The sequence below is a fragment of the Saccostrea cucullata genome, unplaced genomic scaffold (assembly GCF_032062105.1).
Source record: "Saccostrea cucullata isolate Sc308-1 unplaced genomic scaffold, CSIRO_AGI_Scuc_v1 ctg269, whole genome shotgun sequence".
Lineage (NCBI taxonomy): Eukaryota > Metazoa > Mollusca > Bivalvia > Ostreida > Ostreidae > Saccostrea > Saccostrea cuccullata.
The window spans coordinates 62,009-78,912 of record NW_026935187.1 but is presented as its reverse complement, the minus strand read 5'-3'; the positions used below and the strand labels follow the sequence as shown (position 1 = coordinate 78,912).

General features: G+C 34.7%; 2 protein-coding genes across 2 annotated transcripts in view; one reads left to right on the top strand and one right to left on the bottom strand.

The window, feature by feature from the left end:
- Positions 1-16,904, bottom strand: part of LOC134242131 (uncharacterized) — a 92,430-nt gene that overhangs the window by 19,949 nt on the left and 55,577 nt on the right. Inside the window, exons 8-9 of the mRNA XM_062724165.1 lie at positions 8,937-9,084; positions 5,763-6,055 (exon numbers count right to left, since the gene is read on the bottom strand). Coding sequence (XP_062580149.1) covers positions 5,763-6,055; positions 8,937-9,084 — 441 coding nt within the window. The remainder of the gene's footprint in view (positions 1-5,762; positions 6,056-8,936; positions 9,085-16,904) is intronic.
- On the top strand, positions 1,561-3,233 carry LOC134242130 (uncharacterized). The gene is made up of 4 exons (XM_062724164.1): positions 1,561-1,790; positions 1,936-2,115; positions 2,342-2,659; positions 3,183-3,233. Exons 1-4 carry the CDS (start codon positions 1,647-1,649, stop codon positions 3,231-3,233), a joined length of 693 nt encoding a protein of 230 aa, XP_062580148.1. The 5' UTR covers positions 1,561-1,646.

Sequence of the window (16,904 nt, the reverse complement as noted above, 5' to 3'; positions counted from 1 at the left end):
GTTACGAAAGGTCAAGCGGCGCATTCGGCGTACGCCGGTATGACAAATGAAATCCTACCAATAGCTACCACGGGCAGTTTAAAACCTGGGGGAGGAAAATAATTTACAGACAGATACTTTTGAAGCGAATACATAATTATCTCACCAGCATGTCATTGTGCAACAAAGTCGTAAGCATTTTATTTGTCCTTTGAACGGGTGAAACGTTTTGAATGGCACTCGTATCAATGAATTTTACACTAAACCAAGGTATCTTCTCAGTTCTAGCTTTATTTATCCGCCGTTTCATCTTAAAGCCGGAAGTGCGAGTTCGTAAATTTGAAATCTCGATTCCGACTCAAATTTGACATCGGAAAGAAAAAAAATTGTTTTGTTTTTTTCTGAAAACTGAAAACCTTGAGCGGAGGGTTTGTAAAACTGAAAATAAAATAAATCCTGGCCTTAAATATGTAATTAGATCATTAGTATATTAACCAGGAGCAAAGGATAAGATGTTCAAAGAATTCATGCATTTCACTATATAATCATTAGAGCCCCACCCTAAAACAAGAACCCCTGACCCTCGGGCCATAAAATTCACAATTTTGGTAGAGGCACTCTTGCTCATCATAAGTATGTACTTAGTTAGTTTATTTAATACCCAGGAGCAGAGAAGATGATTTTCAAAGAATTCATGTATTTTCACTATATAATCAATAGAGCCCCGCCCTAACACCAGAACCCCTGACCCCGGGGCCATAAAATTCACAATTTTGGTAGAGGCACTCTTGCTCATCATAACTATGTACTTAGTTGGTTTATTTAATACCCAGGAGCAGAGAAGAAGATTTTTAAAGAAATAATGCATTTTCACTACCTACTTATTTAGCCCCGCCCTAGAGCTAGAACCCCTGACCCCAGGGCCATGAATTTCACAATTTTGTTAGAGGACTCATTGCTGATTACAATCATGCAAACAGTTTGACTGCTTGATGTCCAGGAGTAAAGAAGAAGATTTTTAAAGATTGCATTAATTTTAGTGGTCAAAAAGATCAAAGACTGTCAACTGCCCCGCAACTGTCATCCAGGATGGCATAACGTATAAACCTGGACAGAAACTGCATGTTCATCCAGGATCCCACATTGCAGTCAAAATTCAAGCTGAGGTTTAACTTTTTATAGGTGTTTCACATAAATAGGGCCGATATTACGGTGTACTAATGTACCGACAAACTGTTTGTTGCATTCAAGATTTCTATATTAAAATAAACTTTTTTCTTATGGCAGGTCAGACAGCATGCTAAAGATGCAATTTTTGGTCAGTGCTCTTCAACCATAGTTAATGCTGCTATCAGGGCCCATGCCGACCCGGAAGCACCACCTGACAGCGGGCCAAACCCCGGATACCTCATCTTCAAGATGAGGTTTGTTTTTTATTAAATCTGAAGAATTCTGAAACAAAATGTCAACATATAACTTTGTGTACATGTACATATATGTATATGGTAGTATTAACATTATTAACAATTATTGCGCTGGATCTGGATTTCTTGGAATGTCATGCGCAAGGATTTTTGCGTAAAGATTTAATAGTGGACGACAAGCGACATCTCATATTTTATACAGATAGACAGCTTCAACTATTATCTAAGGCGAAGACATGGTATATGGATGGGACATTTCGATGTGTCAACAATCCTTGGAAGCAACTCTTTTCCATTCACGGCTTTGTTAAGTCTGGTAGCCACATCAAGCAAATCCCCTTGGTGTTTGTAATTATGTCTGGAAAGAGGAAAGAAGACTACTACCAGGTGAATTTTATTTTTGATTTTTTAAATTTTTAATCATTTCTTGACAATTCTTTAATCTACCTTTATTTCTGGATTTTTTTATGCTATAAGTAATTTTTCAATTCAATCTCGTTTTTAATTTATGTATGAATGTTGTTTACTTCAGGTTCTGAGGTTCATAGACAGAAAGCTTCCAGAACACATCTCGTTGGAGGGATTTGTGGCTGATTTTGAAGCTGCACTTTGGCAGGCTCTTAAGGAGCGGTTCCCTCGCATGCCAATCCAGGGTAGTGCTTTTCACTGGACACAGGCTGTGTTCCGAAAGGTCCAGGAACATGGTTTACAGGTAAAAGAAATTACTATTAATTTAGCAATATTTTATCATTTTCTGAGAGAATGCCCATGCAATCATGGTAAATTGAGCTGATTTTAATCTTATTGTAAAGATAAAAAATCAGTAATTAAGGAACTTTATTTCAAGTGTGATGCAATATTTAATTATTGAAAATGAAAGTAAACTATTACAAGTATTTCAGAGTTGATTGACAAATTTTATTCATTAACTCTTACAGACAGCGTACAACAGAAAGGACAAAGTCTTTAAGTTCGTCCATCAGCTACTCGCCTTGCCATTCCTCCCACCGGAACATATCAAGGATACTTTCCACCGTCTGGATGGCCGTGCTACTGAGGTCTTAGCTCCCGTAATGGACTACGTATATAGAACATGGATTCGTAGTCCAATCTATGAAATCCATCACTGGAGTGTCTTCATGACAGCCATCCGGACCAACAATGATGTAGAGGGGTGGCACAACAGATTAAATACAAATGTGGCCACCAGGGGACCTGTGCCCTTCTACCATCTTATTGTAGTCCTTTACAGAGAGGCAAGGATACTTTGTAGCAAGTTTGGTTGAAATTGGCCCAGTGGTTCTTGAGAAGAAAATGAAAATGTGAAAAGTTTACGATGACGACAACCACGACGACAACAACGACAGACGACGGACAAATTTTGATCAGAAAAGCTCACTTGAGCCTTCGGCTCAGGTGAGCTAAAAAGAAATGCCAGAATCAGCCAGCTTTCAACAAGCACAGTCTATAGAGCTAACAGGTATGCAAGATCGTTGAAACATTTTAGCTCAATTTGACGTCATTTTAATTGTGATGTTACTGTATTCAATTGTGTTGGCAGTCAAGGGTACTGTGACGTGCCTGAGTGTACATTATGTTAAAAACGTATGCACAGATCAAGTAGATTGGGCCTTGTTAATAAAAATTTCTTTGTATGACTTATAAGCATTTGGCTCAGGTTAGCAAAAATATAAGTTAAAGCACTAACATAGGGGAAATTCAAATAATTTACATACAGTAATTAAAACCTAAAATTATGCATTATGTTGGTTATTCAAGCTGGGCTACTCCAAAAATGAACCCTGGTCCAAGATCATGAAACAGTCTTAGACTTCAGTCAAAAATTGTCATTGACAAAAATGAATATATTCATTTTAGATTTAGCACTTGAGAATTCATTTGTCATAAACAACATAAAAGAGGCATATATAGGTCATGTAACATGTTTCCAACAATTGAATTTGGTTTGTGTTTTAAACTAGAGGCCATGAAATTCACAATTTCGAAAGAGGCACCATTGCTTATCATAAGTATACACTTAGCATGCTTACTCTAGTTACTTAATACTCAGAGGTAGATCAGAGTATGAACAAACAGAAAATGCACTTCCATTTTATATCCAGTTGTGCATCCCATCCCAAAGGTACCACTGAACCTGGGACCACATATTTCAAAATTTTGAAAATTTTATCATAAATTTTATTTCACCATAAATGGTTGATTAATACCAAAGAGCAGATTTCAAAGCATTAATTCATTTTCAGACTATGTACCCCTGCCCCATACCCCTGACCCAGGGGGCATGAAATTAACCATTTTGCTTGAAGCACCCTTCTTCATCATTAATATATATACTTAAATCATTGGCATAATATTCAGAAGCAAAGGAAAAGATTTTCAAATAATTAATGTATTTTCACTATGATAATCAAAAGAGCCCCCCCCCCTTCACCAAATGGCAAAAACCTGACACAGGGGCCATAAAATTCACAAATTTGGTTGAGGCACTCTTGATCATTATAATTATATACTAAGTTACTTTATTTAATATCCCAAAGCAGACAAGAAGATTTTCAAAGAATTATTGCATTTTCATAAAATAATCTATAGAGCCCTGCCCTAACACGAGAACCCCTGATCCTGGGGCCATAAAATTCATAATTTTGGAAGAGGCACTCTTGCTCAATTTAACTATGTACTTAGTTAGTTTATTCAATAAACAGGAGTAGAGAAGAAGAATGTACTTAGTTAGTTTATTCAATAACCAGGAGCAGAGAAGAAGATTTTCAAAGATTTAATGTATTTTCACTACATAATCAATAGAGACCTACCCCTAACACCAGAACCCCTGACCCTGGGGCCATAAAATTCACAATTCTGGAAGAGGCACTCTTGCTCAATACAGTGTATAACTATGTACTCACATGTAGTTGGTTTATTTAATACCCAGGAACAGAGAAGTAGATTTTCAAAGAAACAATGCATCATTATATAGTCTATATAGCCCCACCCTAACACTAAAACCCCTGACCCTGGGGCCATGAATTTCACAATTTCAGTAGAGGACTCATTACATTCATGCCAACAGTTTGACCTCTTGATGTCCAGGAGTAAAGAAGAAGAGTTTTAAAGATTTCATTAATTTTACTTGTTTTGGCCCCATCACTCAGGCCCCAGGGGGGCAGGGACCATAATTTCACAATTTTTGTTCTTCTCCACCGATAGATGCTGTATACCAAATTTGGTTGAAATTGGTTCAGTGGTTTCAGAGAAGAAGTTGAAATGTTCAAATGTTAACACATGACGCACAACGACAGACAAAAAAGGATAGCAATAGGTCATCTGAGTGACTCGGGTGACCTAATAAAATAATCATGTAAATGAACTCTTTAGAATAACAGTGGTAACTAGAACTGTCCAAACGGGACAAAATACCCCCCGCTGGGTTTTTTAGAAGTAAAAATTCATGAATATTTTATGGATCTAAGAGAAGAGAGAAATGCTAAAACATTTTTAGTACAGATGTAATTGCTCATTATATATTTTATAAATGAAACAACGGTGCAGCCTAATATGAATTATGAACTTTTTCTGTCAGTGACCTTGAACTTGCAAGTTTATCCATAAAAAAGATATAGATCGGACACAGTTTATGAAATTTTTCTTCCAGTGACCTTGAACTTCCCAAAATGACCTTGAGTCAAGGTCATGACACACCCTTAGGTCATTTACAACCTTTGTGTGAAATTAGAACTTACCAAGTTTATCCATAGGAAAGATATGGACCGGACACGAATTATGAATTTTTTCTTCCAGTGACCTTGAACTTCCTCAAATGACCTTGGGTCAAGGTCATGACACACCCTTAGGTCATGGGCAATCTTTGTGTGGAGTAGTAGATTCTAATGTTCCTCTATAAGAAAGATATGGACCGGACACGTTTGCACAGACAGCTAGACAGATGGACATCTAGACAGCTCGACGGACGGACAGACGGACGGACGGACAGATGGATAGACAGACAAGGTGATTCCTATATACCCCCCCAAACTTTGTAATAAGCATACATGCCAAAATTTTATGTTTTAAACACCAGATAGCAGATAAGTCACTGAGGAGAGTCTTCTTATAACATATTGCCTTTGACAAAAATTATATTACAATGGATATACTTGGAGTATATTTCAGACAAAAAATTGACATTTGAAATCACTTCAATAAAATAAAATTATTTTGATCATTAAGTGCCATACTTCTTAGTACCCTGGTACAATGTATAGATTTTAAATTGTACTTCTGAGAAATTATCAAATTTGTTCAAACTGATTCATTAACATAACATTTCCTTTACATAATTACCATAGAGGGCCCTCATATTTTCTTCCATTTCTTGTAGCTGTTTTTGGTAGCGAGTTTCGGCCTGGTGAATGGATAGGGGTGTCTCCTGAATCCGTTTTGACAAGGCCATGATCTTATCTGTGCAGAGTAAAATTGCCAGTGAATATAGATGACATTTTAAACAAGAAATCTGTGAGCCAATGCTCACTAGTAATACCCCCGCTCTGATGTAAATAAACAATATCATATTAATATACACAAGTTCAATTACAGGCAGATGCACAGAAAAATTTGAAGTCGACATGAGATTCATATCGAAATTAATCCCACCATATGGCATGCCTCAACAAAGAGTGTACTAAAATTAAGCATCTGCTATGAATAGTTATTAAATGAGAAAACTGCGACGAAAAATTTGTTATGTATGAAATGGACAGACACACAGACAAACAGGAAGTTGACATCGAATTTAAACAAAATGTATCCTACCATATGGCATGCCTTAGGGAAGATTGTGTTAAAATTTCAAGCATCTCTGATGAGTAATTGCTGAGAAAACTGCAATGAAGTTTTGTTATATACATATGAAACGAACAGACGCACAGACAAACAGGAAGTTGACATTGAATTTAATCAAAAATGTATCCCACCATATGGCATGCCTCAGAGAAGATTGTGTTAAAATTTCAAGCATCTACTGATGAGTAATTGCTGAGAAAACTGCAATGAAGTTTTGTTATATACATATGAAACGGACAGACGCACAGACAAACAGGAAGTTGACATCGAATTTGAACAAAAATATATCAAACCATATGGCATGCCTCAGAGAAGATTGTGTTAAAATATCAAGCATCTGTAATGAGTAGTTCTGAGAAAACTGCGATGAAAAATTGTTATATATGAAAGGGACAGACACACAGACAAACAGGAAGTTGACACTGGATTTGAACAAAAATGTTTCCCACCATATGGCATGCCTTAGAAAAGATTATGTAAAAATTTCAAGCATCTGTGATGAGTAGTTGCTGAGAAAACTGCGACAAAAATCTGTTATGTGTGAAACGGACAGATGCATTGACAAACAGGAAGTTGACATCGGATTTGAACAAAAATGGATCCTAACGTATGACATGCCTCAGAAAAGATTATGTTCAAATTTCAAGCATCTACAATAAGTACAAATGTTGTTCCGTAAAATCGAGGACAAAGCGTTTTTCTCGAAAAGTAATGGGCAAACTAAGCTGAAAATTTCAGTAAATGATTTTTTATCATATTTAAGTGCATGAAATTTTTTTTTGATAAAATATAGGCAAAAATTAAGATTTTATTATGCTTGAATGTGCACGAGGTATTGTCCTACGGCGCACAGTCAGAAAACCAAGGTTTTATTAAAGAATACACAAGTTTGAATTCAAAATAAAAGTTTTAAATACATAAGATTTGGATTAAAATTATCCTAATTTAATTCCACAATCAATTTGGTAGTCTTTGTAAAAATTTTAAGGCATTTGCTTATTTTGCAGTTTCTCGATCATTCGAAATGGGAAAGTGGTAAACACAACACACGAAAAATGGCGACGTTTCATGATGGTATGGCGCACCGTAGAACATTTCAGTTTTATTTAATGTTGTAATGACACCTTAAGAGACTTGAAATGACCATAGAAGAAAAAAGATTATAAAAATATCACCATATCTTAAGTATACAAATGAAATAGGACTTTTCTTAGCAAAGTTTTTTTTTATCAAGTCCCTGGGGAGTACAAAACATAAACTCCTAATGTAATAGCAAAAGACACTGTCACAGTAGACCACCGATATATTTTCTATGGTGAGAATTGAATGTCCGTAACTTACGAATAAATCTTCAGAAGATCGCATGAGGGTGCCAATTGGTTCTGCAGCTGTTTTTGGAGACTAAAGAATGTGTATCAATGAAATTCTTAAATTTAAGTCGGACTCACCCAACTTCATTTTCAGCATAGATAAAACGTGTTGCTGTTTTAAACACTTTGAAGTTATAATCCATGTGCCGTAAGGTGATACAATACATGGCATAAAATCTCATAATTTGTTTATTTATTCATATATTTATCTAAAATTTGTTGTGTATATTACTAAAATATGTACTAAATAATAGTGAAAATTTCAGAATGCGGTGATGTTCATTTTACACACTAGACAACTTGTCCACGATTTTACGGGACAACCCTCGTAGTTGCTGAGAAAACTGCGACGAAAATTTGTTATGTATGAAATGGACAGACGCACAGACAAATAGGAAGTTGACATCGGATTTGAACAAAAATGAATCCCAACGTAAAACATGCCTCAGAGAAGATTGTGTTAAAATTTCAAGCAACTGTGATGAGTAATTGTTGAGAAAACTGCGACGAAAATTTGTTATGTATGAAATGGACAGATGCACAGACAAACAGGAAGTTGACATCGGATTTGAACAAAAATGTATCCCACCCTAAAGCATGCCTCAGAAAAGATTATTTTAAAATTTCAAGCATCTACAATAAGTAGTTGCTGAGAAAACTGCGACGAAAAATTTGTTATGTATGAAATGGACTGACACACAAACAAACAGGAAGTTGACATCGGATTTGAACAAAAATGTATCCCACCTTATAGCATGCCTCAGAGAAGATTGTGTTAAAATTTCAAGCATCTACAAAAAGTAGTTGCTGAGAAAACTGCGATGAAAATTTGTTATGTGTGAAACGGACAGACGCACAGACAAACAGGAAGTTGACATCAGATTTAAACAAAAATGAATTCCAACTTATGACATGCCTCAGAGAAGACTGTGTTAAAATTCAAGCATCTGTGATGAGTAGTTGCTGAGAAAACTGTGACGAAAATTTGTTATGTATGAAACGGACAGATGCACGGACAAACAGGAAGTTGACATCGGATTTGAACAAAAATGTATCCCACTGTATGGCATGTTTCAGAGAAGATTGTGTTAAAATTTTAAGCATCTACAAGTAGTTGCTGAGAAATCTGTGACGAAAATTTGTAACGGACAGACACACAGACAGACAGACACACATAGGTAAAACAGTATACCCCCCTCGTATAATACTGGTTTTGTTAACAATCTGTTAAAGCCTTAACCCAGAAAAACCTTTGTACAATTTATAACATTAAGAGAGGGAGAGGGGAGGGAGAGAGAGAGAGAGCTTGCCATTCAAGCTGCTGATTTGGTCTTGCTGTTCTAGGATAGTAGTGTCTTTCCTGTTGAGATCTTGTTCTAAACTATGGGCCTCCTGATTTCTCTGGTCATAAAGATCCTTAAACATTACAAACTGTTGAAGATATGTAACTTCATCTGTAAAACAATAACATTATCATAGAATATATATATCCAGGTGGAATGGCATTGTTTCTTTTATATTATCATTTAAATTGCACTTGGCTAGGAAACATCCATTTTTATGCATTCAGGCACAGGTAGTAGTAAATACACCCTTACAGGGGGAGGAAATAAGCACCTCCTTCAAATTTACCTGGTCTTAGAACCCGTCAATCATTTGAAATTAAGCCTGGGATTGGATATACAGCAAAACTCGGTTATAACGAAGGCAAGGGGACCTATGAAATTACTTCGCTATATTCGTAATTCGTTATAACTGTATAAGAAATTCACTTAAATTATATAGATGGGAATCCAAGATGACTTCGCTATATCCGTAAATTCGCAATATCCGTGTTCGTACTAAACAAGTTTTGCTGTACTTCAATTTGATTGACATTTAGTTTTTCTGTAGTTCTGTATATCTTGTGTACCTTGTCTGCAGATTGTATCGACCATTGAATTAACATTCAAGCTTTTGATGCCTACTGCATATATGCCAACATGATAAAGAAGCAATAAAAGCGATCAATCTATCAAATAATTAAATAAATGATAGGAAAAATCATGCTGATATATTATAATTTTAATTTAAAAAGGGGGGATTTCATAACACAATTACAATCGATAATTTTAGTTTCAGTGTTAACAGGTCAAATAACGAACGATTATTCCTCCATAATTAACAAAATAAACTGACCTGCATTTGAAACTAGTTTCATGGAATTAAATAAAAATATTTTTTAAAACAAGTATGACAACATTGTTACATTGTTCAGGTATCAAGTGAAAATTTATATTTATTATAAGACAAACCTGTGCATGTCGCTTTTCTTCGAGACATGTAATGTGGTGACAAAGTAATGGTATAATATTCAGTTTTAGAAGAGAAATTACTTGGATTATAACATTTGCTTTACATTTAATATTTGAAATTATGAATCCAAAGAAAGAAAAAAGTACGATGCAGGTGATTCCATTACTATTTCACCCATAGCTGTCGGGGAATCATGCTCAGTCCTTATTAAGCCCTGGCCATTTTTACAGAACATGCTTTATGGAAATATCAAGAAGGGTTTATCTTAAAAATATTTTATATTTATACATTATATTTCTATTTCAACACATTGTTTCTAAGTTTAATTGTTATTTACCGAGAGACTTGTTTGTGATCTTCACTTCTTCTTACAACAAGCTTGCAACGACAGATTTTGGTGCTAAATGTATTTTCGTTATAGGATTGATTAAGAAACACACAGTTTATTAAAAATATTAATTTTAAAAGAAAGCATTTGAGAAGGATTCTGTCAGAAACAAAAACATGCTTTATTTCATGCATTTCAATTCATGAGCTACACATGAAGGAATGGCTTCGTTTTACAATGTCGTTTAGGAAAATGCATACAGGTAATACACTCAGGTAATACACTCAGGTAACATACTGTGTATATAAGAAACTACACACAAGCCAGCGTCATTCCCTCGGGGCTTCTCAGTCGGCTTCGATTAAGCTCCACCCCACACCAAACTTACCTGAGGAAAACTGACCGGTTGAAAACCTCGGCCTTTAATTGTCATTATGAGCAACTTGTAGAAACTTACTAATTCTTTGTTGTAAATCTTTCTCCAATTGATTTACAGTTGTCTGCAGACTGTCTGCTTTTTCTGCCACTTTTGTTTTCTCAGCTGCAACAAAAATTGTGCATATTTACAAACTGATGTATATTTACCAGAGACGTATAAGAGAGGGACCGCTGACTCATTTTCGCGCCAAAATATCTTCATGTTTTCACAGCGCCCTCACTGGGAGGCATAGAAAACTTCCGGTCGTATTAGCTGCAGTGTTTTCAGTGCAGACTTTGGGGTAAATATTGCTAATATATTGTATATTTTACTATTTATAGCCTGCACGTCAATAATAATTTACACAAGGTGGATATCTATGATGGTTTTTTGCAGCTATAAAGAGAAATTAATTAAAAAGATAACACGTATAACATGAGACCATGCATCATGATGTTTACATCATGTCGTTGTCGGTACAACATTATTAATTCTGAATAAAAATGTTCTCTTGTCGAAAACTTGCTCCTTTTATCTTGATAAACATTGTAGATTCAGGCCTTTAGGAACTGGTGAGCAAGGAGGGAAAATTAGCAAGTATACAGGCTCGTTTCGTTTTAAAAGATGTGGGGGGTATGTAAGTGTAGGACAAGTTATCTGGGAAAAAAAACTTGAAGACAAGCAAATAAAAAAGGGAAGGAAATTGTCAGAACAATCTGTAGAAAAATACTACTAGTATTTTGTGTAGGAGGGGCCGGTTGGGGGGGGGGGCAACTTTTAGTGTACATTTTCTACGGTAAATGGGTACACTGTATATGTTGTGGACCCCCCCCCCCTTCCCCCATCAAATGTAATACTTGTATGTGCTATTCGAACATTAGAAACTACCTTTGCTTTAATGTTTCCCTTAAATAAATATTATTTAAAACTCATGTTTTTCTTTTCCTTTTTTTTTATCTGCTCAACTAAGATCTGTCCCCAAAACTGAAATTCCTTCCCACAAAAGGGGCCTGAGAGTTTCTCAACATTTTAAAGACTTGATCATAGTATTGAGATGTATTATTTACTTTTTTGTATATCCAAGAATGTATAATAAGGATGTTAAATTTTTACATCATGTACAGATGAACACTTGTTCATGTAATCTCCAGGTATGTCAGAAATCACTCTAATCTCAACAACAGACACAGATTGCAAGCAGAGGAAATGAAGAATGCTTAAATTTTTATGGGTGAATATATTCTGACCACCATAAATCTATTAAGTAAGTGGCAATTTTTACTCATTTATATCACAATAATTTTTTTTAAATGTATCATTTTGCTTCACATGACTGTAAACATGTGTTATTTACATCAAAATTTGCATCAGGATCAATATCGAATACATGTATTACCTTGATTTTTAGAGTGATAATCTTAAAATGTTCTTTACGAGGGGATGCTCCGCCTTGCAGTGCCCTTGTTTCATGGGGATTGTTGATCTTTTTTTCTGCTTTTGTAGTTGTTTTTTTTAATATACTAAATAATGAACAATTATTATCCCAGGTTTTACAGGTATATTTCATGGGGCTATTAAATGCTTTTCTTCATTGATTTTGCCTTTTTCATATTTTCAGAGTAACAGTACCTCTCTTGATTGATTCTACAAGATTCTGAAGTTGTTTTCCCAAAAGACCTTGACCTGCTTCATAAGGGTGTTTTAAGTGAGATCTAAGGATGAATTAGACAACAAATAGTTGTTCAGTAAGCTGTAAAGCTTAAAATTGTGTTGCTGCATAAAATATAGCCACGCTCAAAACGGCACTGAAACAAACATTGACATGTTGTGTGGTTTTTCAACAATACTGCAAATGAGTAAGAAATAATATCAGAAACTTTTATGTTTTTTTCTGAGCCATCTCTCTCCATGGTATTTGTAAAAAAAAGAATTAAGACTTCCAAGAATTTATTTAATGAATATTCTTTCCAAACATTTTCCCACTCCTTGGACTGTAAATTCTGAGTAAAGAAATGTGTGATGAACATTTCAAATTTCTATCTGATGCATACATGTATAAACTAAAATATACTACATGTACATGTACAAGGCCTAAATGTATGACAATAAATCTAACTTAAACTTAGCCAATGCATATTTTTGTATTTTTTGAAAACCTAGTTTTTATGCTCAAGTGAGCTTTTTTAATGTCATTTTGTCCGTTGTTTGTCCAACTAATATTTTCACAATTTCGACTTCTTCTCAAGTACCTCTGGGTCAATTTTAACCAAACTTGGTACAAAGCATCCCTGGGTGAAGGGGAGTTTGAATTGATAAAATGAAGGGCCAAGTTCCCTACAAAGGGAGATATTCAAGAAGAGACAAAAATAGCGTGGGGTCTTGAAAAAAAATTCAAGAACCACTGGGCCAAAAAGTAAAAACTGTGGAAACATCTTGGGATTAGTGTAGATTCTAAATTGTTCAAATCATGACCCCCCTGGTTGGGCCGGGCCACACTAAGGAATCAAAGTTTTACATAGAAATATATAGGAAAAAAAAAACTTTAAAAATCTTCTTCTCAAGTCGAAGAACCACTGGACCAGAAAACCTGAAACTTATGTGGAAGCATCCTAAGGTAGTGCAAATTCTATATTATCTAATTTTTATTAGAAAAACTTGTGTGAAAGCATCAGGGGTAGTGTAGATTCTAAATTGTTCAATTTATGACCCCAGGGGTAGAAAGGGGCCATGATTTAGAATCCAAGTTTTACATGGAAATATATAGGAAAAAACTTAAAATTTTCTCAGGAACCACTGGGTCCACAGGTGCTTGACGACAGGACCCCCCCCCCCTTTTTTATATAGACCCCTGGGCTTTTTCGATTTCTTATAAATAATCTTCCATTGACATATTTGTGATAAGATCTATACCAACGTTAACAAATCGAAAAATTACTTAAAACAAATGTTCTATAAAATCTACCCTACATTCTATATATAAAAATCAACTACAGAGAGTGGTTAGAAATTTTTTATAAAATTTTGGTTTAAGCAAATTTTCTAAATTGATAGGATAGATTATATCACAAATGTGTCATCCATATATATTAAAATTAATGTGAAAAAATTCTAATAGGCCCGGGGGTCTATATTAGGGGACGGGGGTGGTCCTGTCCTCAAGCACCTGTGACTGGGTCAGGAAAGCTGAAACTTATGTGAAAGCATCAAGGGGTAGTGTATATTTTAATTTTTTTAAATATGTAAAAATTAGCACTAATTTAGTACTTAAACATTGTTTTAAAAACCAGTAAGTCATACAGTGTAGGAGTTGCTGGACTAGATTACATGTTACAACATTAGTCTGGTTTCAGGATGGTGTATTTTTAAACTGTGTTTTGTTTTGTTTTTTAGTTCCAAAATAATGTAGATTTGTAGTTAAAAAAATCAAAAACATAAGGCAAAAAAAAATTAATTTCTTGGTTCTCAGGCCCTCCCTCATCTCTTCCAAGGGTGCCTCATTGACCCTTTTTATTGCTAAATCAATAAAATACTAGTGCTAATTGTAACGGGAACCGTTACAGATGTTCCCCAAACGCTCCCCAACTCCCTTTCGGTGCCATATTCCCTGTAAGCTTCATCAAATAAGGCAAATTCTGTGCATTTTTGACTTTAACAACGTTTTCCCAGAAGGATACCAATTATATTCAATTTTTAGCATTGCACCCAAGCGCATGTGAATGTATGTGCGTTATGACCATATCATCTTGTCTACACTATTTATATATTTTAATATACTACATATTAAAGCATTCAGTCCAAAAGTAATAAAAATCACTCATTCAATAGTATTTTTAAATATACTCGTTTCAAATGCACGCACGTGCGTGCACGTGCATGATGATCATACCTTCTTGTAGGAGTCCCTTACATCTATCTATGTTCTAAATCCCATCCTGTTTGGTTGAAAAACAAGGGAGCTATAGCCATTTAAAGTTTCAGCCAATCAGATTGCAGCACACGTGCATGCGCATAATTTCATGATTTTTTTATATCATTTCGTAGGATATCCTAATGCATGACTATATTTTAAATTTCAAAGAATTTCGTCAAAAAACAAAGGAGAAATATCCATTTAAAGTTTCAGCCAATCAGATTGCAGCACACGTGCATGCGCGTGATTTCATGATTTTTTTTCTATATCATTTTGTAGGATATCCTTATGCATGACTTTATTTTAAATTTCAAAGAATTTCGTCAAAAAAACAAAGGAGATATTGCCATTTAAATTTTCAGCCAATCAGCTTGCAGCACGCGCACATGCGCATGCTTTCCTGAAAATTTTTATATGTCATGCGGTAGATCTTCATAATGTAGGACTATGTTCAAAATTTCAAAGGATTATGACAAGAAACAAGAAAGTTATTGAGACTTTAGTTTCAGCCAATCAGAGCGAAGCGCACGTGCATGCGCGTGAGATCTTGCTATTTTGACCATGCTATCTTGTCTATACTACGAATGCATCCTTACATTATGAGTTTCAAAAAATTTCATCAAAAAATAAAAAAGTTACGGCAATATCCATTATATTGGTAATTTCACCTGTTGCACGTGCGCGCTCTTGCAAGCACATGCGCGCAAAATGACCTTTGTTTGGCAACTCTACATAACATGCCTACTAACCCTAAAAAGGTTTCACCTAAGTCGGATGTGTAGTTTACAAGATCACTCGTGGACAAAATTTTCCCAGGAAGAAGAAAAATAATAAGAACTAGAGCAAAGCTCGTTGCAAAGCAACGAGTAGGTCTTCCGTCTTGGTTTGACCGTAACTTTCCTTTTGAAAAACAAAATGATAAATAACGTCCAAAGATGGTTAAATCCTCAAAAGATATGTTAATTATTGCAAAAGTAAGCTATTTTTTGCTATTTCCAGTTGAACCGGAAGTGACGTAGAAGGTCGGACAATTAAGTTTTATGCTTCCAGTGACATATATTAACCCAAAACCTGTCAAGAACGGCAAAAATTTGCCTTTTCTTACCCCAATAGATTGAGCTTGTCATTTTGAACAACTTTTAATCTTAAATATATAACAAATTCTCAATATTTTAAAGATATTAGGAAACAAATTCTGGCATCTCTGGATCCTTTATTTTAGGGGTCAGCCCTTTTTAAAGATATCATTTGAAAGATCTTGGAATTCTACACTTCTTTTGCTCTATATGTTTTAACAAAATATTTCCTGGTAAAAAGATATCATAGAAAAGATGTTAGAAATTTCGAAATTCGTGATATGTCATTTTTCGGGTCATAGCGAGCGCCGACGTGCAGTATTTCTATAAAAATGAAATACCTTATACATATCTATAGACTTAGGTCTATCATGCCTGAAAGTCACATGTAAATTTCACATAATATTAACGATATTTGCTTCTGATCTCCATTTTACGTTTGTTTGTACATGCTGTCGTAGCTTAATTTTCTTTACACATGATCTATTTCCAACCATGATTAGCCTCATCATTGGTAGATTTTAATCAGAACGATATACACGGCATAACATAACATCTGCTTGAGTTAAATCAGTCTTTTAAAACCAGAATTACGAAAAATTGTGTTCTAAAAATGACGCCATCTTGCCTATTACGTCGTCATGATATATCACTGATTTAGTTAAGGTATAATTAAATGCTTCCTTTTTACCCCTGTGCCCTCTTTAGTGACTTTGATTTCGCATTGTCTCAAAGAATTACATGAACATATTTGTAAAGAAAGAGAATTAATTGGTAACTGCTTCCAGTTTGACCGGAAGTAATTTCAAAAGATAGAAGATAAAATCTTTCATTTTAATACATATATATGTATAAACAATGTCACAATTATAATTGTGACGTCAAATATTAAACTTGTTTGCTTTACAAGCAATAACAATTGCTATTTATTTGTTTCACTTTAGAATTGATTAGTACGTGTATTAAAATTAAAGATGGCAATTTCTAACTGGTTTATCGATTAATCGGTCAGAACGATGACAATCGGTTAGGAAATCTGTAATCGATTAGAGGCGCGGAGACAAAATTTATAAATATGCATTTTAAAATACATTGTAACTTTCTATATTTATACATTTCAATTTCAAAGAATATGCACAAAGATTTATGCTGTCCATATTATTTGTTTCAGTTTAGTACATGTTTTAAAATTAGGGATAGCAATTTCTAACCGGTTTATCGGTTAAGGTCAAGATCTGGTAACTGAA

Bases quoted from the DNA above. Each gene is read 5' to 3' on its own strand.
- LOC134242130 (XM_062724164.1), top strand. From the start codon at position 1,647: ATGGATGGGACATTTCGATGTGTCAACAATCCTTGGAAGCAACTCTTT. The intron at 2,116-2,341 runs GTAAAAGAAATT...TAACTCTTACAG, and splicing joins TCCAGGAACATGGTTTACAG to ACAGCGTACAACAGAAAGGA. The intron at 2,660-3,182 runs GCAAGGATACTT...TGGTTATTCAAG, and splicing joins TTGTAGTCCTTTACAGAGAG to CTGGGCTACTCCAAAAATGA.